Source organism: Melospiza melodia, chromosome 5 (assembly GCF_035770615.1).
Source record: "Melospiza melodia melodia isolate bMelMel2 chromosome 5, bMelMel2.pri, whole genome shotgun sequence".
NCBI classification, from domain to species: Eukaryota; Metazoa; Chordata; class Aves; order Passeriformes; family Passerellidae; genus Melospiza; species Melospiza melodia.
Window position 1 is genome coordinate 85006150 of NC_086198.1, and position 27668 is coordinate 85033817.

Sequence of the window (27668 nt, forward strand, 5' to 3'; positions counted from 1 at the left end):
AGCTCTCAAACAAGAAGTAATCTCAAAAGTTCCTACCCATCATCCTGCAAATTTACTGTGCACTCCTCAATTTCACCAAAAACTTCAAACCGGTCCCTCAGTTCAGTTCGGGTTGTGTCAGGTCTGATTTTACCCAGATAAATCACACGACGTTCTTCCTGTTGATAGAGAGCAACCGGGAAGGTGTTCTTTTAACAAATGTGTAATAGAGATGAACCTTTACATACACGCATGCAAAGACACACACAGATGTGCAGAGGATGCATAATTATAGAAGCATTCTTTTGTGGAAGGCCTACTGCATCTTGCATAAACATGCAATAGTTCCCTCCTGGAAAGCATCTAAGGTATTTAAGTGACCCTACATTTGTCAGGTGGTGTGGGAAGGGTTCACTGATTGCTGTTACTGCTCAGTACACTGACAGATGCTTCCCTTTGTATCCTACTGCACCTTCTTCCCTCTCACCTTTTCTACCTGTTCCCCTCCAGGACTGCAAACTCTTCCAAACTAGGAACTCCCTTTCTCTTGCCATGTATAGAATACCAAGCAAAACTCATCTTTCTTGCAGAGTAGCATAAAGTAACACAATAATTGCATAAGTGTACCACAGACATAACAAAATACATTACAAACATAACATTATAAGCTCATAAACTCAATGGCTGATTCATCCTCCAATCCTGTTTCACCATAATCCATACTTTTAAACAGAGGGAAAACTTTTTAAGATTGTCACCCCTGCCAAAAACTAAGCACTACGCAGCCCCTAGCTCATTCCCTGCTCATTGGTGGGATGGGGAGAAAAACTAGAAAAAGGAGAAACATCTGCAATAAGATCAGCTTAATAAATGAAACAAAGACAGACATAATAATAGTAATAATCATAATGACAGTAATTGTAATGAAAAGGGGAGAGAGAGGAATAAAACACAAAAGAAACCAGTGCAGCACCTTCTGACCAACACCCAGCCCATCCACGAGCAGTGCTCTGCCTCTCCCAGCCAACTCCCCTGGTTTATATACTGGGCATGATTCCACATGGTATGGAATATCCCTTTGGCCACCTCAGGTCAGCTGTCCTGGCCACACTCCCTGCAAGCATCTTCTGCACCTGCTCCCTGGCAGAGCAGGGGAAACTGGAAAGTCCTTCATTCAGAGTAAGCACTACTTAACAACAATTATAACATCAATGTCTTATCAACATTAATACTAAATCCAAAATACTGTGCTGTACCTACTGTAGCTACTAAGAAGAAAATTAACTCTATGCCAGCAGAAACCAGGACTGGGTCCAAAATATGCCTTTTATTAAAAGAAACATTTCAGGGGGAATGGCAGGAAGTAAAACATATCCCACAGTTACCACTGCCTTTTGGTTTATTCAGAATAAAAAACACCTGACCGAAGACCCTAGGCTAGGGTCTCTTTTGCATGTTCTTTCAGCACCTAGAACAAAGCATCAGATACTTTTATAACAATCAAGCTGTGGTGGTATCATTCCTTCCTTAGTGCAAATGCTCAGTGAAATGAGGGAAGGACTAGAAAACTCTTTAAGAGCCACTTCATGAATTTTAGGATAAACACTTCTGAGGGCAGAGCCATTTAGTGAGCTGCAAGAAAATAAAATGGAAAAAGGAGATCTTTAAAACACTGACCTTAAGGTAACCAGGGCAAAGAAGCACCAGCTATACAAGGCTTGGGTGCTCAGCCTTCCTGTCTCCGATTGCCTCTGGCCTGGCACTACTGGCCCTGCTGCTCATCCCTTCCACACCCACACAGCAGCCCCATAAATCCACCACCAGCACATTCTCAGCTGGCATAAATCTGTCAGTCAGCGCAGCAATGTCAGTTTAAACCATCAGCTTTGGCACCTGAGACTTGTGCAGAATTTAGGTGCCGAATGCCGAAGGAGCTACACTGACTGCTGAGAATTCATGACTATCGTAACCTGGAGGTGCCTAAAGGCTAATGGCACCTCAACTGTGCAACGCAAAAGGCACTAGGGACCTAAATATAGACTTGCATTCCTGCTCAGAAACATTCTAGCCTGAAGAGACAGGTAGTTTATAGTGTTACAATTCAGATATAGCATGAAATGTATCTTTTCCATGAGTCCCCACAGAGGCTTAAAGCACCAGTCACTCTTGGACCATGGACAATACAATTGAGATCAGACCAAAACACAGGTAAAATCAGAAATTATATTGATGTCACTTCTTTACTTGTTTGAGTATTCATTTGAGATAAAGAGACCATCAGAATTCTTAGTTTGGGGTGCTGGAAATCTTGTCTTCCTGTTCCCAGGAGAGCACTTTGCTCTCAGGAACTATTTAATGCAAAATAAATAAACAATTCCTGCGGCAGGAAGCCAATACTAAAATATCTGTCTCCCAACAGAAACTCTTACTAGCACATTCAGTAAACTATTTCCACTGACTCTTTTCCTGGCCTCACAAATCTCAGGGGCTAAGATCCAGTTAATCGAAGCTCCTGAGAAATGAAAGTTTAAAACTGCAGAAAACAGAGATTCAAGAATCAAACATTCCTACCCAAAAGCCCTACCCACTAAGGAATGGCACAAAGAATTACCTGTGTCCCTTATAGGTCCCTGGTCAGCCCAGTGGAGTCCTTGATTGCTTTACCAAAATATGTATCAGCTCTCCTTAATCAGGGGGACCTGGTAAGGATCTAATTTAGACACTTGAAACTACTGCCTCTTTTGATGATGTAAGGAACCAAGGTGAGTGCCTTGATAGTCCTCTGTAACCATGCTGGGACAGACACATCCACTTTTAAATGCTACACCTTCCAAAACACAGGGTCCAAAAGCTGCCCTTGCTCTCTGCCACAGCAGTGCAGTTTGGAGAAGCTGGCATGGCTAAAAGAAGCACTTGTGCTCATGGGCAGCCATAATTTAGGGCACAAGGGTACTTTCCAGACAGCTGCTGCTTTTTATCTCTGTCTCCACTGTGTCCCAGTCCACAGCCCTGACCTTCCTGACAGAGGAGTTTGGGCAGGGCTTCTGTGAACCAGGGACTGCAGAGTGCAAGCTACAGAAATCTGCATTTCTTCCATTTCCACATTCTAATTCTGCTTACTTTCACTATGGTTGGGTGCCATAAACTTCAAAACCAGGAAAATCTGCATATGCAGAGTAATTACTTTTTCAGACTGTTTTACCAAATCAAGGATTTAACCGCACTGAAACACTTGATAAGAAACAATTCCATTGATACTTGCTATTGAACCTAAATGACTGACCAGATGGAGCAGAACATAACACAGCAGACTGCCTAATATACTTTAGCTGAGATAATATATCTCAACTGAAAAAAACATAATGTTTCACTCACTGACATGGAGATTGTTATATTACAGTGTGATGGAAATATCTATTGCACACTCTTCCATAAGTCTATCTGCATGCCTGTGCAATTTTTCCTTCTTCTATCCCTCTAATAACCTTTATATCTCTAATAACCCTTTAAGACAACTGTAATAAAGCAAAACTGAACAATTAAAAAAAAAAAAGCCTGTTAAAGTACTGTTAAGGGAATAAGTTAAACCTGCAAAATCAAGGAAATTCAAATTTAAAGCTGAAATGCACCATATGTCCTCCAGTGCGCACATATGAGGAGATGGGTTCAAGTATTTTTTTAAGCAGAATGCCATGATGGAATAAGATACCCAAGAATGCAGGATTCACATAGAATTGTCTTTGCCTTGGTTAACTCTGGATTATTTAAAGCAACTATGAATATTAATATTCATAGAGATGCCTTCCTTTTATTCCCATTAATAATAGAAGCCTAACAAGATAGCAACACACCCCTAAATGTTAAGAACCTTTTTTTTAATAATAAAGTACATTTGTAAGTCTATATAGGCATATAAGTAAAATGTTTACTGCAGTTGTTAGAGGATATGATTGATGACTTGAAAACCTAGAGAAGGGCAGAGAGAAGCTTTTGTTTTCAATTACATTTGGGCAGAGGGAACCTGCAGGAAACACCAGAAGCTACCTGTTCATATTTCCCTCCCAAAAGTGCACATTATTTATTTTGTATCATAAGCATTAAGTGTGGCTCCTTGATCTGCCAGGTTAGAAAAAAGAGAATAAGTCCAGCCAACTCCCTCGGGCCTAACATCTCTGTCTTGTTTCACAATCTTGCTTGTTCTTCATGGCAGCAAAAAAAAATTGATAGAAAGATGTGGCAGAAAATCTTGGACTGACAAGCAGTATTTTAAGTCTCAAATGAAAATCCTGAAGCATTAGAATAACAAAATATGAGAAAGCAAGACTGGGATACACCTTACACATCTAAGGGTCAATAAAGGAACTGCTCATCCTCTAAATTTTCACTGATGCTAAGGATCTTTTTGTCTTGCAAAGGATTCCTCCAAAACTTTATTTTCTTTCTGCTTCCTTATTCATAAGTCTTTATTTCATAATTATTTCACTAAACACAGACCATTAGATGTATTAGTTTTCCCTTGGTCTTTTTTCCTACTTCCCCCAACAGTTGTTATCTTTGCCTGCCTGTGGTGATGCTGTTTCCATTTTTCCTACCATTTTTTGCCTGCATGTCTGTGGGGCATACCTAGTTCTCCAAGAGCCAGGTAATGCTTTATGTGAAGCTGAGAGAAGAAATCCGGGAGTATTTGAAAGCTGGGTTCTGTTATGGGCTTGTAAAGGCTCTGCTGCTGACTCCAGCACAGGTGTCTGGCTGGGTACACACTCCATGTCTGTGCTGTCTCCCATGCCAAATGACCTCTCTGCCAGTAGACACTTTAAGCCATGAAGACTTTTATCCTTGAAGCTGAAGGCCAAATACCATTTTGAAAACGTAATGGGATTGGTTGCAAAACCAGAAATGCTATGGGTGGAGATAAGCCATTAAAGCTTAAGCTTCTGATGTAACAATAATGAGAAAAAAATTCTTTAGACTGAGAAAAGAAAAATTAGTATGGCCTGTGAGTAAGTATGAATGGCAAAAGTAAAAATCACAAAAACTGGGGGAAAAAAACCCAAACAAGATTATTATCTTGCTCAGAACAGTTCAGAGAAATTCCACATGGTGACTGCTAGAAAAATAATGATGGACCAGTAAAACTCAAAATTTAGGTAGAAACATATACAGTAAAATTAGAGTATCTGGGATCTAGGCCATCAAGATGAGCAACAACAAACAAAAAAATCCAAACTAAATATACAACATACATTGAATCTTTCATAAGTGGAAATGCATTCTATTACAGGCTAACTCTGGTTTTAGACTTTCGAGAAGGCAAGCACTCATTTATGAAACCACCTTTCTCCTGGCTTCCTGTTTTAGAGCAATTTATTTTCTTTGAAACCATGTGTTTCTTTCTGATACAGTGGCCTCACAGCACATTTATCTTTTTATGTCTGTAAGCTCCCTGGGACTGGGACTCTCGATATTTTTCTCATAAAGGCTGCCAGCATTTAGGAATGAAAATTGGTAATGTTAATTGTAATTTTATACTTGAGTATAACCTGATTTTGCTATACCTCTTGGCAGCAGCCAGAGCACACAGTAAATGAACTGCATGAAGGATGTGCTGTAAGTCAGTATCATGGCCAGAGTGGCACAGTAGCAAAGAGCCACAACACCAAGCTGCTCATCAGACAGCTTAACCTCCAGCCCTGGTGCACCATATCAACGAGGAATCACCAACTAGTGACTCCAGAACTGGAATGTGCTATGTCTAGTGCCATGCTTTGAAACGTATTTGCCACATGGTCTAATGATGAACTGCTGGGGTAAAAGCCCACACAATTCAGAAATTTCCTGGAGTGTATCAGAGGAAAAAAGGGGTCTTCAAGCCTCTCAGCAAATCACTGTGGTCTGCCTTGGTTGGGGGTTGGATCCCAGTTTCCACAAAGCACTAAGCAGATTCTGCTGCCCTGCAATGCTCCTCAAGTCATAGTCCATGTGTCCCCACTAGGATCTGGCTGACATGGTTAAGCAGGTCTTGGTGGCACACCATTCCTATGTTCAGTGAGGATCCATTCTAAAAAAATCCCCATGACCCAGTGAAATAAAACAAAAGAAGATCAAACTAAACTGTGCTAACATCGGGTCAGTTAGGAAGGGAATCACAATCAAAAGTATAAATGAATGAATGAATGAATGAATGAATGAATGAATGAATGAATGAATGAATGAATGAATGAATGAATGACAAAAATATTTTTTTAAATTCTCTAAGTACTTTGTAGACTCAGTCCATATTTTTCAGGCATGCCTGCTCAAAATTAAGACCTCAATCCACAAAAAAGGCAATGAATCTCCAGTAACTGGAGAGGAGGAAAGAAGAAAAAGAAGATGAGAAGAATATCACAGCACCTTTTGAAGTCAAACCACCTGTACACAGTTATAAGTCTGGACAGGAATTCAGGAATCTATAGAGGAAAATACTATTCCAGGCCTCTAGCTCTGAATGTTCTACAGTCAAGGTGCTGTGTGTGAGATTGAAGGGGCAGTGTTCAAACATGCTTGTGCCATCCAGCAGGAGCACAGGCTTCTAAAACCTAAGCCTGTGCTTCTAACTCTCCTCAGTATTCTGTCAATATGTCTTCACATCTGCCAAAATACAAGCTGCCTGCAAAATCAGAGGGCATTGCTTCAAACATGGTTTTCACAGATTAAAATATGTTAAAATATTATTTTTTCTCATTTCTTTTTCCAAGGCTTCCCATGCCTATTGTCCCAGAGACTAATTCTAGATACTACTCCCACAATACCGAATGACTTTTGGCTCTGTCACAACTTCTGCTCCTTTTTTACTGTGCATCCTTTATACAACTAACTCTTGAGATCTCAGAGCAGTGCTTCTCATGAAGAAAGTCACTTGCCCTGTGTAATAACTGAGGCATTAGTAGTACCCAATCTTTGGGCCACTCTTCTAACAGCATCTGCAAGTATGTGGCCATAAATCAGATCCAGCAGCACGAGAATGGGCTAGAAAGAAAATAAAAAATTCCCCAATACAGAGAGCAAAGAAATCTAAATTTATGGGACTGTAGAAAGAGCTCAAGGAAAGAAAGAGAGGACATTCTTGTGGCTGAACAATAAATGAGTTGAGTCCCTCAAGACTGAAAAGAGTACCACAAAAGAGACCCATAAACCAAAAGGCATAAGAAAAAGAGCAGAGAATGCTAGAAATTATAGATACAGATTTTGTCACTGAATTAATGAGATCAGAGATCCCCTTTCTCTGCTGTCTCCTAATCCTTACCTGTTTTCACAGGGTATAAAATGGCACGATTCAATACAGACTTTTAAAGTATAAGGGCTGATAGACTTTGGATAAAGGAACTAATTGGACTTAATCTACAATTCCTGCAGAACTCACACAGATGACTGGATTTTAGATTTTTTTGCCATGTTCTCTTTATTGATATTTATTTTTAGTTTTGATTTATTTATGCCTATTAATAAATAATTCAATTAATTAAGTTAATTATAATCAAAATGATCACTTTAGAAAGAAAATAAATTCAATCTTGGTTTTGAATTGTCTAGAATTTTTAATGCAGCATGATGCAGCATATCTGGAGCTTTTTAAGTTTCTTTTCTTTCCTTTTTCCTTTTCTCTTGATTAGCTACTTGCCAAATATTTGTTTGTTTTAAACTAAATCAAATTTTCTACCTCCTCAGCAAGATTCATGTTTATTTATATGGGTAAGGTACAGTAATTGAGAAGTAGCAAGATACACCCATGACAGAAGTCTACTTGAATCTCTAATTTGTGGTAGCTCTAAGAGAGAACAGCAACTGTAAGTTATGATTGCCGGAAGGTAGTGTTCATCTCTAAGCAGATGGAAGCCAGATATTTTAAAACTAACTGCAACAATTGACTTAAATATGGCCCTGTCTGAAGCCAAACAAAATTATTCCACTGCCATCACTGCATTTCACAGCAGAGCATGATCCAGATCTAAATCTTGTGCTTTACAAAATACACTGATCACCCACACTTTGCAGATAGGACACCTGAAATGGAGAAAAGTGAAATGATTTGCTGAAGCTCACAAAGAACAACAGCAGCAGAGAAAAAAAGCAGGCCATAAAGTTGTCTGTTCACTCACAGAACTTCTCATTGCTGTAGACTATGCCAGTCTCTGTCAATCTCTAAACACTCCTGGTTCTGTAGGTGCATTAGGAGAAATGCTGCCAAACGTGTGACAAATCACCTTTTGCTGCAAAGTCTACTAATGTCACTGGGAAAAAGACCTATTAATTTTGGTGACCTCTGGACAGAGCACTAATGGAAAACCTGGGAACGAAGATGAAGTATCCTGGTCTGTACCAGGTCATGCAAGAGCCAGAGCACAGCCAGAAGAGCTGTGTAGGTACAACCCAATGGAAAGAGCAGGACACAGAAAATCAAAATGTGAAGGTGAGACACCAAATGGGTTTAGCAACTTTTACAGCAACAGATTTACAGCAGCTCCCAATTTAATTTATCAAAATGCAGTTGCCACTGGGGAAGTCAAAAGGGGAAAAAGCCACCCATCCATTTAATAGCCATTCTTCCTTCTGTCCTACTGCTACAGCAGCCAAGACAGTTGCTTATCCCCACATGGGTTATTTTCTTTGCTTCAGGTATTTTAGCTGTTTCATAGAGAACACTGATAAAATAATTAAATAATACATATTCATTACGAGAGGGCCAGTGCTAAGTGACATTTTCAAATTGCATCTTGTCTTCAGACTATTTTGCTAAAAATAACTTAAAAAAATTAACCAAATCACAGACATTGAAAAAGTTATAATTCAAGCCAAGTCTTTGGATCCCAGTTTTGAGTTCTGTTGTCTCCACCCTCTGTATAGACAATTACAGCCACTCTGAGAGTTCAGCAACTGGTACATCACCTGACTCCTTATTTCATGTATGTCTGGTAGGTGAAATACAGTATAAAAGGCAGGTTCACTCATTTATCTGTATAAGAAATAGATTAGTTCTCTTCTATTAATGTCCTGTCTGGGATGACCCCTTGTCTAGTAAGTTCTCTGATCTGTTTAGGGTGAAAAACTTGGAGAGTTGCAATTTATAGAACCTGAAAAAATTAGTAGTGTAACACCAAAGCAGAAATTATTATGAAAATACATATTTGCTTAAAATGAAAAATATTAAGAAATACATGTAAGCAAATTTTTGTATTTTTATAAAAAAGAAATAAACTCTGAATTGTAGCATTAGAATCCATGAAACAGAGATCTATTTCAATATGAAAGTTATCTTTACAGTGCTTACAATTGCTTTCTGCCTCTGTCTCTCCCTTTGCTTGGCCCTTTCAGATTCCCGTTTTTCATACTCTTTGCGGTATTCTTCCCTCTTCAGCCTTTCATGCTGATATTCCTCATAGCTGTCATATCTAGGAAACACAACTTAGTCATCAAATCAAGCACCTGTATTTGTGAATGTAAAATTAGAAACACAATTTCTGGAATGCTTTACTATCCCAGGCAGTTAGAGAAAGGACAAGAGGAAATGATCTCAAATTCCACCAGAGGAAGTTCAGGTTGGACACCAGGAAGAATTTCTTCACTGTCAGGGTTGTTAGGGATTGGAAAGGGCTGCCCAGGGAAGTGGTGGAGTCACCATCCCTGGAAGTGATCAAGAAATGAGTGGTCATGCTACGGTTTAGGTGATGTGGTGGTGTTTAGCCAAAGGCTGGACTCAATGAACTCAGAGGTCTTTCCCAGCCTTAATGATTCTATGATTCTACAATTCTCCCCTGAGGAACAGCTGCAAAGCACACCAAATGCAGGGCGAAGGCACTACCTGGGTCTGCGACTGCACGGCGATCTGGACCGCGATCTTCCACCTAAGGGAGAACTTCTGTGTGCTCGGTGTCTACAGTGGCTGGACTCACAATAGCAACAAGATCTGCAGGAAGAAACACATTCACCTCTGTCATTCCATTCGACTCTACTGACACCATTTTCTACCTCTTCCCTGAATTTACAATTTCTTCTAAGCTACCGGTGGGATTTTCCAGTGACAGTTTGCAATCTCCTAGTCAACTAAGGGGCCTCAAGTGATTTCTCCCCTCCTGGCCCTTCAGTAATTTTCCTTATTGAGGCTAACACAGAGCAGACAGTCAGCCATTGTCAAGTCCATCTGATAGAGGCTGTAGCAAGATTGGCACCAGGCAGCTCACAGATAATGGGGAAGGTTAGTTGCGTACATCTCTCACCAATTGCTCTGCCTCTGACCTGACTGCCTCCGCTCAGAAGGTGTAAACCTGGCAAATTCAAAGGATATTGGAAACAAGTGTTTCTGTAGCAAACCTGTAACCTTCAGAGTTAATGAGCTCAGGAGCAATAGAATGAGTTGCACTGGATTAAGTTACTTCTTGCTTTTTTTTCTTTCTTTCCCATATGTTTCTTATTGTTTTTCCTGTTTGTCTCATTAGCTACAATGATCATACACAAATTTGCGGTACCTACCTTGAAGAGGATCTACTACAGGGTGACCTTGATCTCGATCGGGAATATGGAGAACGGGAACAAGACCTGCGTTGAGGAAAGGACCTTGATCTAGAGCGTGTCCTTTGGGATCTTTGAGAAAATAAGGATTTGGGTGGAGACACTGAATCTCTGCATGGAGAGTTAAAAGAAGAGCAAGAAGGTGATACATCAAATAATGAATAGGCTTGTGTCCCATCCCAAGGGTAGCATAGTTTATCACTTTCATCTTCACTGTCATCAAACAGACCATCCATTGCTAGTCCTGAATTTATAAACATAGGTAGTTTGGAGAATTGTTCATTACTGTAATCACTGTCCCTTAGTTCTCTGCTCTTATCTGCTTCTTCATCAAAAACAGCTTGGCTGGGGTGACCAAAATGCTTATTCAGTTCAGCCCGAATTTCCTGGTCTTGGAGCTGTTTTCTGTTATTACCATGGGATCCCTGCTTATTTGTCTGTAAAGTCTCTTTCTTGAAATACTGGTCTTGTTCTAAAGAAGAACAAATCTGACACTGCCACCCAGGTGAAGAATCCTTAAATTCTGGTTGTCTGGAGTCCTGAAGTTCCTGGGATATTTTAATGTGTATTTCCGATTTTGAATTCACAGATTGACAGTAGTCATGGTCACCAAACAGCCGCAAACTGGGCCGTTTTGTCTTTCTCTCCTCATGTCCACTGGACAGTACGGTAGTCTTGTTAAACTGTGTGTACAGCTCAGACTGGTCTGGACCCTTCTTGGCTGGGTTATTTCCTGGAGAACCGGAAGACTCACTACAGCGGGGCTTTTTTGAAGGTGGTACAACAGTCTTGCATGATGACTTCAGTTTAGGTGAAGTCCTAAAAGGATTATCTTGGTTGGCTTTATGAGGAGGGGTCGTAGGTGGAGTTAGGCCTACAGGGAGTAAAAGGAGGTACAGAATGCTTTTAAGCACACATACAATGTTTATAAAGGTGGCTCATATGCTTCTTAAAATAGATACAAAGCAAGACCCATTTTATGTCACTTCAACACTGCCAATACTGAGAATAAAACTACCAAAGGTCTGGTAACAACAATAGCAACAATACTAATGCATCGCCATCGATCTCCAGCATAATTTCTGTCCCTCCCCTTCCTCTACGACATCCGCCCCTCTCTCTGTAGGTTTTGATAGAAAAGATCAAGAGATAAAATTCCAAAGACTTTTTGTTAAATACAAAACAGATTTTGATGTAAAAATGAAAAGTCAAAAGACTGTCACCATCAAAAACATAAAGAACCTAGCAAAGAAGAACCTGGATAAAAGCACAGCCAAGAGAAATAAATGAGGGGTACCAAAGGATGCAGAACTTAAATGCAATGAAATAGAGCCATTGTAACTCAGTGTCAATGACTCTTTGTTTCCAGAGTTCATTAACCATTGAGAATGTATGTCTAACACACTTGTTGAGTGTAATTAATACATTTTGCCTGAAATGTGGTTCTGCAACTGAAACCAAAATGCACAATAATACAACCACAAGTGTACTGAACCTTCGCATTTAGAACTAAATCACAGTGAGAATCATGCAGTAGGGAGTCAAAATGAAACAGGTAAGCCTTAGTATTAGTTATTAGGTTAGTATTAGATTAGTATTCAATGACTAAATATTCTGCTAACTAACAGGATTATTTACGTAACTGTAATAGATTGTATCACTGTGATGAGACAAAATTGTAGGAAGAACTACAGTACATTCTAGTAATGCCTGGGAACTGAAGCAGCATCTTGCCATTATTTTTACAAGGGTAGAATATAACTTTCAATATTTTCTACAGAAATAATAGAATTTCTTCAGACTTTACCGAAGGATAATCCCAAACATCAGGGCAGAGTAACAGCAAAAAGCAGACACTGTTCAGGAAATCATTTCTCCTCAGGAAGGTACTTAGTATGTTAGGTTTCAAAAATTTGCTTCTGTCCAATTGACACTAATATAATTTAGTAACGTAGGCTTAAAATGTAACAAAATAGACAGAGATTAGGGAGTTCTCCAAGGTAATCCAGACCATCCCTAAGCAATCCAGATGCTCATGCTGTCCAAGAATACTTTTAGCCCAGGCAATGAGCTTTCGATTAGTACTTAAGCAAGAATGAAAACAGAGGGCAGACGAGTTACAGGAAATGTATGTTTCAAACATGGTCATAGAGCTCTGGTTTGTATTTTTAAACATGCAACACAGCTCAGCGGATCAATGCAAATGGAACAAGTTTTATAGTGTTTTGCTGTAAAGAAGGAAAAGTGTCCATCAATGCACAGTGCTCCCTAAGGAGCATAAATGGAGACTGGGAGTCCCACTGCATTATCTGCAATGAATTTCTTTCAGAAAATAAGAAAATAGAAGTACCAAGGCATGAATACTTAATGTGAGAGACACACTTGATTTTCTGTTTGGAAAAAATGGTTATGAGCTACCCATGGCTATGCAAAGACTTTGCCTAATGCCACAAAATTCAAGGAAACTGAGGCAAAGTTTATGGCACCTAAAATATTAGTTACCCAAAATTTAAATTTAATACTAAAAAAATTTTGTGCAGTCATCACTGTTAAATTATTTTCTCTAAGTCCTCAAATTTCTTTTTCTTCTTCCCTAAAATTCACTTGAGACAGCCCTAACTATTTCTTACCTTATGCACCTCCTCACTGACAAATATTTTTGACTACCAAGTGAATTTTTGCTAAAATTAAGAGAACAGTCCTATTCAAAAATCTGCAGTAATAATTTCAAAGTTAAAGCTTCAGGCTCAGATTGAACAAATACTTCAGTAAACAACTTTCTAGAAACAAAATTTTAAAATGACACTTTTACTTGTGAAATTGTACATTTTATAAGAAATTCTGGGGTTAGTTACTGGGTTTTTGGATGTAGTTTTAAAGAAAGAATTAAACAAAAATACAAACACTCCACAATGAACATGTATATTTAAGAATTTCAGGCAAAGAAATCTCAGACATAATCCAATATTCAAAATAAAATCTTATTTCAAATTCCACTTCTTTAAAGCTTGTTCTGGAAATAAGCAAGTAAAACATATAGTCAACATTTCCAGAAACCTGACAAAGAGCCCAATAATCTTCAGAAAAGTGGGGGGGAAGTACCAAAAAAACCCTCACGAAAGTACAGCCTGAGCTAAATTTACTGGCACTTCCCTTGCTGGCAGAACAGGGCTGGGACAGCCTAAGAAAGGGCTTCCTCATGGCATTCTGGCTTTTTTCCTGGGTTTCAGCAGAAGCAGGAAGTGCACAGGCAAGTAGAAACAGATAAAAGATGGAAAATGTTCATTTAACTTTTGAACAAACCTACACTGGGAGATGGAGGAGGGAGTGAAGTTTTGATCACATGTCACCACTCCAAGTGCACCTCCAGAGTGCCCCCTGACCCATCTCCAAATGGAGAATTCTGAGAAAACCAGCTGGCTGCACACTTGTTCATCTTCACCCTAATCCCTGCTAATCCCCACCGAGAGCCACCATCCCACATCAGGGGCATTACAATATTCTGTAACCACTGGATTATTTCACACGCACTGATTTCTCCCCAATGTGTACATTTAGGCATTGACAGTACAAGGTATATTCTGTACTCTCTCTTGAACTTAGCAGGTTTTGACAGATTTATGGAAGGACAGATGGCCATTACAGGCTGAAGGCTGACAAGAGGCAGTTCAGAGCATTGTTAACACACTTGCACAAACTCTCAGCAGTGCAGCACTGTGCAGAATGTAATTCAGACTATAGCTTTTTTATTGCTGCCTATTTTCTTTTGTCAAAAGAGCCTGCTGTGCACAGCAACAAATGGCTGCCATTACCCAGAATGTAATGGGTGTCAGACAAATCACGTAACACAAACAATCAAGAGTATGTAGGTCATATTTCAACAGAGCACAACCTTAGCAATATTTATGATTACTGCATTGAAATGTGCTCTATAATAAACAAGTACCTCTACATCACTCACACTTATGTACTTCTGCACAGCAAATCTGTTAGAAGTGGTACATACTCTACAATCATCCCCCTTAAACAGTCTTTTTTCTTTTTAAAGTAAAAGGCAAGTATTTTTTCAATGACAAGCTATAAAACCATTTTCTTTGTAGGGACTTTTCCTTAATTGAATAGCTTTGGTAAATGGTACGTTTGCACTTTGCCTTGCTCTGTCTATACACTACGAACTCACTCCGTGATCTTGTGCTAGAAAACAGCATATATCAAATTGCCAGCACTGCTGCCAAAGCAGCACCATCCTCCCTGTGTCTGTGCAACAAAAGCTGTTTGCATATGTGCCAACTCTGCCACCTTGGCCAAGCAACTTCCTTCCAGAAAGTCTCTGGGAGGGTGAAACTACTTCCGATACATTCCAAAACTCCACTTTAAAAAAAACTTGTAAAAAAAAAGTGTTACTCATTTAGTTCAGCTAGGTTGATAAGCAGAAATTGGGGGGCAGGGGGGGGGAGTGCCTTTGCCTTTGCATTAAAAGTGACATCTGGACTTCTTAGGACTGACTTTCACTACTGTTTTACATAGACACAGATATTTCTAAATCTCTACAGTATCTCAGCATTCCAATGTTTGATGATGTTTGCTGTGTTTTGAGGGGGCTGATAATTAATGTCTTTTGGGGAACGCAGCCCTGGAACGTTTCTACATGTGCACTGGGCTTTTGAGAGGCATTGAAAATGAATTATTTCATACCTATGATTTTGAAAATGGATTGTCAAGAGAAACATTATTTAAGGCCACTTTAAAAACTGACCACAAGATAACAGCTCTGTTCAGTAGAAGAGTGTTTGTATGGCACTAAATTGCAGAAGCTAGGAAAATGTAATAAAATTAAACAGTCATCATATAAAACTACATGCTTGTTGAATATTCAGTTTAATCCTGTTGTCAGTGCTGGAGAGAACAAACACAGATGCCTGAAAACATCAAATATTTCACTAGATTTTATTCCTTCTGGACAACTCTCTCCATCTCACATCTCATTTTATCGGAAATCATTCTGAGGTCAAAGAAGTTCTTAGATGACAGATTTTTAAGTATTTTTTCTGACAAGTAAGAGGCAACACAAATCTAGAGGTGGGCAAATAGCAGGTTATCAGTATCCTCAACCATGGTCACAAATCACTCTTCAACTTGATTGTGCACATCAGCTTTTCTGATGACAGAAAATATAGCTTTTTCTGCCATTTTTCAGAAAAGTCAAGTTTTTCCCCCAAGACCAGTGAGCAGTTTTACACTACAATAAATTATAGGGATCTGTATCAAATTAGAGACTTTTCACCAAGAGGGTGTAAATAGCCCTTTAGTTACTGATTGAGCCATAAGCACTTAAACCCACTTCGTGTACATAAATGGTGGCTTTGAGTATTTAGGTGTGAAGGTTTAAGACACAGGGAACAGAGAGAGATTAATTAGAAGCCATGCTATCTAACATCTGGCATTCAGACGTTTGTCTAAGACAATCGAAAGTCTAAAACAATGAGAAGCCCTTGACTGCCAAGAGAAACATTGCCACCTCCAGAAGGTGAGTCATCCTGGTGAGTCTGTTTGCACAGTCCATCCATCCCTGCCCCCTCATTCTGACTGCTAACAAAGAGGCAAGAGGTGACACAGAGCCATCCCAGATTTCTGGGAGACACTGGAGAGGTTCAAGCCCACAGCCTCTTTAAGGAGGGCACTGGCAATGCAGATGGCTGTGGAAAAAGAGATGCACCTCTTCTGAGTCCCTCACTCGGAAGACTGACACAGGAATTTCATTCACTGCATTATCATTTCCTAGGACTCCCTCCATACCATGATGTTCTGGTCCAGCTTCCTCAGAATAACACTAGAATAATCAACTTCAAGAGATAGGACTTTATACAGCAATGGACTTAGGACACTTACTTACAGTGCATTGAAAGCATTCTTATGTGTGGCATGAAAACACTTCAAAGAATATTTGTTCCTTGTAATTTGACAATTCGATGTTTTGACAGTTTTAGGGAGGACAAAGTTACACTCATGACTACTAACAAATCTGTTGTAAAGCAAGATATAGCACTGGCAAGAGAATGGCTTCAGTTTAACTTTAGATACATGAATCCAAAATGTGTGTGAGACGAAGATTGATGGCTCATGTGGGAAATGTTTTTATTTATTTATTTTTCTGGTCTATAGTTAATTCATCAGTAAGGGAAGCAATGTTGTTTTCAGCAGAAAGATCAAGGGAGTTGCTATTTATATTAAAATACTTTGTGCTTCGATAGTGCAAGCAGCACTGCTAATGGTCTTTTCAATTCAGTAGTGAGATCAAGGTAACTCCTATTTAAATTATAATAAATAGTGCTTGTATGGTGCAAGCTGCCCTATATAAGGACAATGAGCAATGCGGTTATCTGGATATAATTTGGAGTTGCCAGGGTTATCACTAAAAAACTTCAAGGTATTATTAATCATTACTACCACTACTTTTTTCCTTATTTTAGTTTTGGTTGTTTTTTAAACTGAAATGGGTCCCAATTCTGCCATGATTTACACACACATGCACACACACAATATGCTGAAAGTTCTTCAGTACTCCAGGCTGTTTCTATTACGTACTTTGCTTCCAACACAAGCAGACTCAGGACACAAAACTACTGCAGTACAAATTACTTAAAAAGCAAGACATGCATATTTTTATAGGTTTACATATATACATGAATATAAAAATAAAAACTAATACACATAGGCAGAGATTAAAATAGTTACTGCATCATCTCCTGAAATCTTGTGAAGTGTAACATGAAGTCCAAGAGCCACTATTATGTACACTGCTTGGTAACATTGCCCAGCTCCCTGGCCACACAACACTCCAATTCTTATTATTTCTGAATATCATCAGGTTATTTCCTAGCTAACTTCTTTTACTTCTAGCGGGGAAAAGAAATCACAGAATCATAGTAGAGCATTCCTGTTTACACATGTGGCCAGTTGTGCTGCTTCCCAGCTTCTGTTGCTTTTTTAATGCACCAGTTTTCCTGATTATGTTTTCCAAGCACCTACAGAGCTGTTTTGTTTCCTCCTCTGTGCACGGCTGATGGAGCGGAATGAATCTGGTAATACCAAGACCATTCCTGTTGCCACTATGGACAAAATACCAGAGGATTGTCCAGGGGTCAGACTGACTCCCAATTTCTGTCTAGTCAGCTGATGGAAAAGCAGGCTGCTGACTTTTTGGCTGGGAGAAAATACTGCTTCCTTCAGTGATTTCAACGGCTGCTTGTACCACTCTGCTGTAGTCACCTCATCTGCCCCTTTCTGTTGGCAGCACTAAGCACTGACTTATCCATGTGCTTACAAATGGGCACCCTTGTGCAGACTTGCTGTCCTGTAGTGATGGAAGAGGCTTCTCCATGCTTCACTTCACACCACTCCACTTCACTTACTGGCACTGAATAGGATTATCCTCCTGCATACAGTGAATTTTGCCATGTTTATGTTGGTCTTGCAAAATGAAGATGTGTAGGAAGAATGCTTCCTTTTGCTGTGAGAGGAATGACTAAGACTGCAGGCTTCCAGGAGACGCAGGGAAAAGTGTTCATGTTTTAGTGGTGAACTAATGAAAAAATTTCAGAAAAAGTACAATGATGGTTGTAAGAAGGTGATAGCCCAGTGTACCTACCCAAACCCAGCCTGGGCCTGCTGCCACTGAATTCAGGAGCACCAAGCTAATTTGTGGTACCTGAAGACCTTTTTTGCAATACACCCCTTCCCCCACAATGCTAGAGATCAGATAGTTTACAACCTCCTGCTATCCTGAGAGAAGCACGTGCCAAGTACATCTCTTATTTTTCAATATTACACAACTGAGAAAGAAAATGGTCTTGGCAATAGCTCAGGTGGAGCTCAATGTGTTCTTTTGTGCTCAGCTCAGGACACTTGAAGAAAACAGAGGCAAAAAAGAGTTCAGAGGAATGCCATAAAACAGTTCTGAGTCTGAAGGAATTGACTTCAGCAGAAAGAAGAGCAGACGAATTAAACGAATGATTAAATGGGTGATGCACGAACTAAACCACTACATGATAAAAAAATCCTACAAATCTTCAAAAAGTACAAATCCAGGGATCAGAAAGGAGGAGGAAGATAAAGGGAGGTTGTGTGAAGTGTGTTAATGGAAGAAAAAGAAAAAGCAGGAATACAAAATGAATACCACTTTTAAAAATTACCTCTAAACTACGGGACAATTAGTTGTTCAGTGGTAGAGGAGAGAGCTGTTATTTGTGATGTATTAATCTAGAAATGACAAAGCACTGAAACATGCAGTCATGTACAGCCCTAGACTGGCCTGGAGACAGACTGAATGACATAACTTCTACATCTGTAACATCTATTACACTGTGCTGTGGGGTTTTTCTTTGAAAGATGGTGCTCAGCTGTACACAAATCTATTGGGAAATGGAGAAATATAACTGATAAATGGTTTCATTCATATTTTCTCAGAAATTATGCTCTCCTGTGTAGGTTTGGAACCGTATTTTCAAACATGTTTCTTCTCAGGTAGCTGGATAAAAATGTAATGCTGAACTGCACTGAAGTGAATCTACTGGAGACTTCTGTGAGATCTCAGCACATTTGTGCTATATTAAAGTAAACAAACACACACAAGCCATGCTTAAAGAAAGAGCAGTCATTTTGCATTTCTCACCTGCAGTTCCAGAGAGTTCCACACTTAAGGTTTGTTCAATAGTCTTGTTCTCAAATGGGGAACCCTTGGGATCACTGGAAGACAGGGCACATTTATAAAAACAAGCTGAAATGGAGTTGCTGTAGCCAAAATCTACTGAAGCCCCCTCCCTTTTATAAATGTTTGCACTTTTTAGTACTTACTTTGGTGACTCGGGTGTCAATGGAAGTGATAAACTTGTTGGTTTGGCTAAAGGAAAAAAGAAAACAATTATGCAATATTTAAACACTCTGTAAAGTATACTGCAAACATTTCTTTATACTTTGGCATTGGAATCGTGTGGAAGTCAGTTAGGGCCAAGCTCTAATAGTGCAATTGCCATTTCAGTGTATCTCAGATAGATAAATAGACTCATCCCGATTCCTTATTCACTAGCACTAAAAGGGCACCTAAATTTCAACAATTATTTACATCAATTACTGTACCTCTGAAATACAGTACACAACCCAAATGACAAGAACCTTTCAGAAGAAGAGTGGTACATGTTAAAAATCAATGAAGAACTCTACAGGATACACTGTGAAAACGTTACTTCTCTCAGTGTTAATTTAGACTACAGTTCACGTTTTATTTGGAAACAGGAGCAGCAGAATAACTACAAAGTAACAGAACGTTATGAATATTCAGTTAATTTTACAAGATACAATTTCATATACAGTACTGAGAATAGGTTGTTTCTATGAGGCCAGAGTCCAACCAGTTACAGTCCAAATTTTTGCAAATTATGCTGCAAACTACGACAAACCATGGACATAGTCACAGATGGTTAAAAATGGGGTTGAAGCTCTCAGCACTACAATCCCAACATACGCAAAAAACAAAGCTCTGGCTATAAAAATGTAAGTCTTTGCAGCTTTTCCTCATGCAAAATTGTATTTTCTCAGAGCAAGCCAAGAACCAGGATGTTGTAATACAACTAAGATGCCTTTAAAATTAAAAATTATAGTACTTGCAAATTTTACTTTTCAGAAGTTAGATTGATGTTTTAAACACAGAGAGCATTGTAGCAGGAACAACAGCAGGGGATCTCTTCTGCAGATTAATTACTTAAGACAAAATGTTCCCCTTGAACACTCCTGCACTGCAGATCTTTTGTCCAGAGTGTCACTACTGCATATTTCATATTCATTACAGGCTTGGAGCTCCCATCAACATTAAGGGATTTTATATGCAAATTGATTACTTTTATATGCTCTAGAGCATTCCTGAAGTAATATAACATTTTAAAAAATTAATTCTCAAAAGCTGCATATTGTTTCTTCTCCTCCCCATATGAGAAAAGGAAGCTCAGGTGTTCACCTCAGGTTCACCTTCCTCAGAAGTCACTGCTGGAGTGAGGAGATGCACCTCAACGAGTTATTTGTCTGGTCCAGCACAGTCACTGATCTGTGCATTACAGCAGGTGCAGTAAAACTGAATGTAACCTGACACATCTTTGTGTGCAATTTATATACATCTAGGAATACTAATGTTTGCCTGTGGCTACCTGGAGGTAAAATTGGCTTTAAAAAACAGATCTTGCAGTAAGGCTCTGGAACAAAGTTTCATACAAAGTCCTTCCTTTTTTTTTTTTTTATTTTGAAATAAAAATTGGCACACTCTTAACCAATTTAGGCTAAGGAAGCTGAATGTGTAAGAGCTATTTACATCTCTTAAAAGTCTCTTTCTAGCTCTTAATAGTCCCACAGAGTAGTTGCATATCAGAGTATATTCTTATTAAATTCTGAAGCACTGAGGTACAGTGCAAATCTGCCAGAGATGGGCACAGAACCAAGGCATTATCTCACACTCCCATGTATTAATTTTAGGCAGATATCACCGAGCTCTCCCACTGAGAAGTTCACATACCAGAACATCCATCAGTTTTCTTATTGCTAGGCAAGAGCTTGACCAAACATTCTTTCTGCAAAGGATTCATACTCACATACAGCTATTGATAGTGTAAATATTTAGCCAAGACACTGTCATTTTACATGGTGCCTGTTTATTAGAGTTTCAAGGTCTACTGTAGTGTGGGTTTTTTTTTTTTTTATTAAAAAGAGTTCACATCAAGTTGCTTGTCCCTGTAAATTGAAAACATTAAGGTTCAAAAGAACTACGTTTCCTCATGGGCAAATTTCAGTGCAAAACCACAGATGATCTTTGGCATGAATGCGTTTGTGGACATTCCCGTGGGTTTGCAATATGTTTGCAACAGTAACCCTAAAGGAAAATAACATTTGACTTATCCTTTGTGAGCTTTCCCTAACTCTGAAAGAAAATCTCAGACTGTGATAGTTTTTTAAAACAGAAGAAGCCAATTTTCTTGTACCTTTGATTAAATGTATGAACCAATGACTGCAGGTCTGCAAATATCAGTTAAATTTGCAAGGTTGATTCTGCATGAATTGACTGTCCAAGCTGAAAGCATTATATTCTTGTATTTGCATTATATGCAAATCCATTGATATTGAAGTTATATATTGGTGCATGAGGCAAATTTGCTGAAAAAACATTTCAGAAGCCTGTAAATTAAAGCACAGGAAAATTAAAGAAGGTAATTTCTCTGTGCCTGCAAATTCACCTGCAAGACCACTAAAATCACAGTCATCTGTTAAGCACAGTTGTTAGCTGTATGTCCCTTTGGACTTTCCTAACCTCTCCTCCGTGTTGTTTCCACAGCTCAGTGTGCCCTGACTCTTTGAACTGAATCTACACAATTGCTCAGCTGGGGGAAAAAAAGCAGCTCTGATCTGAATAGAAGGACTTTATAATCTGCATGCATGCTTGTGTGCACATATATCTCTGTATGGGTATAACACACATGTGCATAGAGCATGTTATACATGATGCACCTTATCACCTGCCACCTTAACATCCAACAGTGTTAATAAAGCCCCCTGTAACTTCTGGCAGTTCTGTTTTTCAGTACCATTGCAGTAACAGACCCAGGTTTCACAGGTAGAGTTCAGTCTGGATTCTGCTGTGAAAGCAGACTGATAAAGCCACCCAGAAGAAGTGGCAGTTGGCATTAAGAAGCTTTAGGAGCAGTTGGATTTCCTTCATATGAGAAATATTGTTCAGATAATTTGAGCCCGTAATGGAGAAAACCCTTACTTAGAATGTCAGAATGTACAGCTGCAAGAACAATATTAACTGACAGGAAGGGAAGATTACTTTTATTAAGTTTGCTTATACTTCCTAGTGCAGAATGAGAAAACAGATTTGATAGAGGTTGAAATGCAAGAAAGAGGGAGGGGAAAAGAAGAAAGAACATACAGTTTACAACTGTTGCTTTGAAAATACCAAACACCACATTTAAGGTCACATCCTGATCTCTGTTGCAGACAGGTAACTTCCACTGACTTTAGTGGAGGCATCCAGGATCGGCACTGATGTGTCTGAGGCAGGCACAAAGCCTTTCAGATGCCAGGTCAACATCAATACATAGATGTATTTTAAAGTAGCAATAACTTAAAAAAGCTCCCTTTGGGTTCGTAAGCTTTTACAGCTTTCCTTTATCGTGGGAAAACAGAGGGAAAGAGAGGGAGAGAAAGTGAGAGAGGAAGCTTTAAGTTCTTGCATCTCTGTCACAGAAGCTACTTGTAATATAGACCAGTTTTTTACACATCAGGGGATACTAAAAGTCAACAGAAGTGTTTAGTTTTGACCATAAAAAATCCAAAAACAAGAGAGAAAGATCAGGATAGCATCTAAACTTTCAACTATTTACAAAATAAAATTACAAACCAGCATTCCAGCTTTAACAGGAATGACACATTTATTGTTTTCTCTGTAGCAGTGAGAGCACTATTTATTGTCTCTTAAGGGCTAGGTGACAGGTTAACAATGCCCTCAGTTTTACTCCAGCAACAGAGAAAGAAGCTCACTAATGAACTGACCTGCCGAACTTGTTTAGGGGCATAATGGTTTCTTAGTGCTACACTTGTCTCCAGCTAGCTTGGTATATTGCCAAGTGGTATTTGCTAAACTTTTCCTGAGATCCTTTTCTGAGGCTTGGGGCAATAAACAAAACGATCATATATGCCTAAAAGCTAAATCTAGCTAACTAATTCTAACTTCATAATACAGTTTAAAAATTCTCTTTACACAGAAGTGATGCCGGGTTTCCAATACCAATCCAAAGAACAGAAAAAGTACTGAGGGTGTTCCCAACCATGGTATTTCAGCTTCCCAGGGTTACTGCTGGTACCAAAGCTGTATTCTGCAGTCCCACACCTACCCTGCAGATGATTTGTCTGAGACTGCAGATGGGGCTTCCTTTTGGAGGTGCATTTCTCTTTGCTGCTGTTCCTGTTCTCTGCTGGTTTGGTCTGAGGAGGATCATCATTCGTAGTCAGATATTTGAGAAGTTCAGAGCAGGGGCGTCTCTGAGGCTTTTGCTGTTGACAAATGCTCTTCGCTTTATTGCTCCATGAATTCTCAGTCTTAAAACAGGGTAAAATAAAATAATAAAATAAAATAAAATAAAGTAAAGCTAAAATTAGTGAGCTGAACCTTATCAGAATGGATATAGGTTTTTTGAAGAGATGAGATTTTCAATGAAGTGTTCAGCCTAAGTGTACTAGATCTATGAGCTGTGAATAACTGTTTGCAGAACAAGGAAAGAAAATTACATTTAAAATTCCTAAATTACATTTATGCAGCTTTTTATTTTATTTCTCCTACATTGCAATGTTCCTACTCAGCAACATGTAACTAACAAGACCCTACAGCGCCTTTAGTGTGAACAAAAAAATAAGCTGGTTTAAACCTTAATTTGCTGCTGATTGCTTGGGCCCAGTATTCACAACTCTCTTAAGTACTCGTAAATGGCCCGTTTTCAGTTACACTGAACGGCAAGACAAACATTGTTTAATACTGCCTGCTAACAGAATTACGTCCAAGCCCCCCATTCCTCCAACCAATGTCTAATATACATCTTTTGCCAAGAATCCAGTGTCATTTGTCTTAGCTCAGACAGCTGGGGAAATGGCAGTCCCACATCCTGGAGTCACCCATAAACAACATCAGACCATCAGCAAATTTTATCACATCCCATCCTACTCTGTGTATCAGTAAAGTAGGTAAGAGTAACAGACGGTGTGACTACAACTGAACTCTGCCAAAAGAAGGGGCATAAATGAAATATTCAGAGCATAAAAGAGCTCAGATGATTTTCAGGAACCCAGTCTACAACTCACATTTTTTAAAAATTAGTTAGAAAATAGTAAGCACATACAATACATTCAGATCTACTTCTTGCTTGATTGCTAAAAGCATAAAAGACCTTGTTACATTTTCTTTTTTTTTTCCCCTTATTATAAAAATTAAGTTTGTACCTTAACAACCACAGGGCTTGTTCTGATCCTGTGATTAGTGTTTGCATGGTTTTGTGTGCTGAGACCACTGCATTCATTGTAATTTAGCTGAGTGTTGGCTGGAGCCAGCAAGAGCTTCTTAAGCTACAAACACATCAGGGAAAGGGAAGTAGAAGGAAAAGAGTTAAACATCTTTATCAAGTAAAGTGACTTATCTACATTTTTGCATAGTTACTTAAAGTTAGTTATATCAATTTCAGCAAGCCAAGTACAATAAAACAAAAAGCAGGACTTGATATTCCTCAGAGTAAACAGATTTCATTTCCTTCTGGCTTGGCAGCACATTTCTGCTCCCTTTACTGCAGTATACTGAGCGGCAAGCAGAACTGACAGGGATCATGGATCTCTGAATCCAGGGCAAAATGAAATTCTCAGTGATCTGTTTGACATGAAGAGGCCTCTGATCTATACAGAGACATAAACTTTACCAGAGTAATGGATATGGTGTCAAGATTCAGGTATCTGGCTCTGTTCCCACTGAAGCCAGTGATAAGAGGCTTTCAGCAGAAACAGAATCACATCACAGACCAGATTTACTAAGCAAAATGCATATAATGTTTCACCCACATCCTCATCCAAGATTCAGTTTTGCCCTGGTTAGCATTAAGCTGGTGCTTACTGGTCAAATCGATGTTAAAGACACAAAATCAGCCCTGCATCCCAACAGACTCATTGGGCCTTTCTTCAGAGAGCACCAAAAATGATGTCTAAACACACACAACAAAAAGAGCCCCGAGAAATGAAATATGAGTTAAGAACCATTACCCCGACTCATCTGAACAGAATGATAAGCAAAAATGTCAGCCCCATTAGCTTAAGAGTTTCAAAAACAACCTTTTCAACAACTTTTTAATAGACTGCCATATTAATCATCCTATGGCTATTTGGTGGGGGGTGGTTTCCCCCACTTAATTCTCAGTTCTTTACTCGATTTTCCTCTCCAGTCTAAATGAAAAGTCCAGACCTTACTGTGACTACATCATACCCATGCAGCGGGTGGCCAGAGGCACATCCAATTCCTGTTAAACAGTAGGAAGGGTTCTTACTAGAGACGGCTCTTCTGCCTCCTGGGTCGGAGGGGCGCCGTCGGGCACTGGGGAGGGGCTAGCGGCATTTTCGTTGGTCACATCTCCATCTGTCAGTGCATCAAAGGAAGGCAATCCATCCTCATCCACAGGGATGCTGTCCAGCGTTTCTGTGAGAACTGCTAGCAAGTTTGCCTCGCTCTCTTCATCTAGTTTCTGTGGGAGAGGACGAAATAAAAAGAGGAACCAGGTGAGAAAAGGAACAAAACGATGCCTCTGTGTGTGAACAAGCCGACAACACGTAGTTAAACTGGCCCTTGGAATAGCAACCTGCAACAGAATCTCAGACAATGTAATTAGGTACAATAAAATGATCCATTTCTGTTCAAAAGAAATCTCTTTGCACTCATGGCGTAATGCGAGTTTACTTTTCTTCCACAATTCTTTCTTCTGTCAGGTGTTAAGAATGATAAGTGATCACTCAGGGATTGTATTACAGGATGAGCCTAAGATGCTGACACCTAATGATGGTGTCAGCCCAGGCTGTCCCTTTCTTTTGCTCTTCAACACTGAACACCTGCTAACTGACATGACAAAATTACAGGAATCAGACAGCTAATCAGGACACCAAAACGAATCACCAGAAAAACACTGAAAACTTCATTCACATATACGGTCCAGTGTAAGCAAGAAAGGGTTTCCCTTCCACATTTCTGCAAATCCTTGCTCCAAAATAAAGCAGCTTCTTATCTCTGAGTATTCTGGTGTAAGAATAGCCAGCAGCACTCATATGGTAAATGACAGGTTGTTTGGGTTTCTTTTAAAGAAACATATTAGGGAGGTTGCCTTTGAAGTTGTCCTTTCAAATTGTGTCTTTTGAGTGCTCAATACACTATTGTATGCATTTATCAAATTCTGACTGCAATTATAAAAAATAGATTAATTTCTAATCAGAAGTGCCTGTAATGTTAATTTATATCTTATTTCAGCAGCAAGAGTTCTTTTTGTCAAATTGAGTAAATTTAAGCGCCTCCTGATTTTTAATGAAATATAGTCCCTACTGTATATTAAGATACAGATTTTTTGAGTGCTGAGAGTTAGAACTGAGAAATAGAACTGTGTAAAAATCATTATATTTATTTTTCAGAGAGATTGGAAATTGATCTTGACAGATCAATTATCTAGGACTCCTAGGCTGATCCTAGTGCTATTGAAGTAAATGAAAAGCCTTTCACTGATTCAAGTGATATCAAATTGAGAGTTTCTCCACCAGCTTCAGAGCAGCTCATCATGCTCCAGGTCCCCACTGTGAAAAAATTTCAGCTAAGTTCAAATTTAAAAGTAAGAAAGTGAACTAGCAGGACAAATAATACCAGCAAGACAAACAAAGAAGCAAAAAAAAAGAAGTTAAAAAAAGCAACAGCAAAACATTGCCAAGTTACACTTTGGAAAAAAAATAATCAAGTGAATCTGGGTATCCCCTTAGCATGACTTTTTTCAGTAATACTTTTATCTAGCAGACTCTGAACAGAGATGATCATAAACCACGCAGATAATTGCTCCTGCTAGGCTTCTCTGCCAAATCACACCTCACAGTTTCTAACATAAAAGCTGTCTTTGAGCTAGAAAGCTAAGGCAGAGCACTGTTCTGGTGCTTACGGCATCATCTCCAAGAAACAAATAAATACTCAGGCAAGCTAATGCTAAGGAGAAGCATTTACTTGAAAGGCCAAAAGGCACTTATCCACTGAGAAAAAGTATCCAAATTTTGGTATCAGTTGATTTCCACCATACTAGGGAGACATGTGCACACAGCTGTGATAATTCAGTGTGTAGAGAATGAAATTGGTAGAAGGGAGCCAAATGAAACCATGCTCCGAATTCAGCTTTTCACAGCCACTTTCTGAGAGGAAAAGAGAAAAATTACCGTGTCACTTCTAGAATAGTAAGAAAAGGCACATTGGGCAAGAAAGTGTGTACCAGTGTTTTTTCCCAATGGCATTTCAAGTCCCCATCCCAAGGTGGTGGGATGAATGGTGTGAGAGCCAG

General features: G+C 39.2%; 1 protein-coding gene across 4 annotated transcripts in view; it reads right to left on the bottom strand.

Annotated features, from left to right (window-relative positions):
* PPARGC1A (PPARG coactivator 1 alpha) overlaps nucleotides 1–27668 on the bottom strand; it is a 366906-nt gene that overhangs the window by 7177 nt on the left and 332061 nt on the right. For 3 of the 4 annotated variants that reach the window (XM_063157723.1, XM_063157724.1, XM_063157726.1), the window contains 9 exons: nucleotides 25641–25835; nucleotides 24556–24678; nucleotides 23457–23661; nucleotides 19378–19423; nucleotides 19196–19269; nucleotides 10486–11398; nucleotides 9818–9922; nucleotides 9287–9407; nucleotides 37–158 (listed from right to left, as the gene is read on the bottom strand). In XM_063157723.1, coding sequence (XP_063013793.1) covers nucleotides 37–158; nucleotides 9287–9407; nucleotides 9818–9922; nucleotides 10486–11398; nucleotides 19196–19269; nucleotides 19378–19423; nucleotides 23457–23661; nucleotides 24556–24678; nucleotides 25641–25835 — 1904 coding nt within the window. Of the gene's footprint in view, nucleotides 1–36; nucleotides 159–9286; nucleotides 9408–9817; nucleotides 9923–10485; nucleotides 11399–19195; nucleotides 19270–19377; nucleotides 19424–23456; nucleotides 23662–24555; nucleotides 24679–25579; nucleotides 25836–27668 lie in introns of those variants that run through there. The other variant, XM_063157725.1, reaches the window with a different exon arrangement.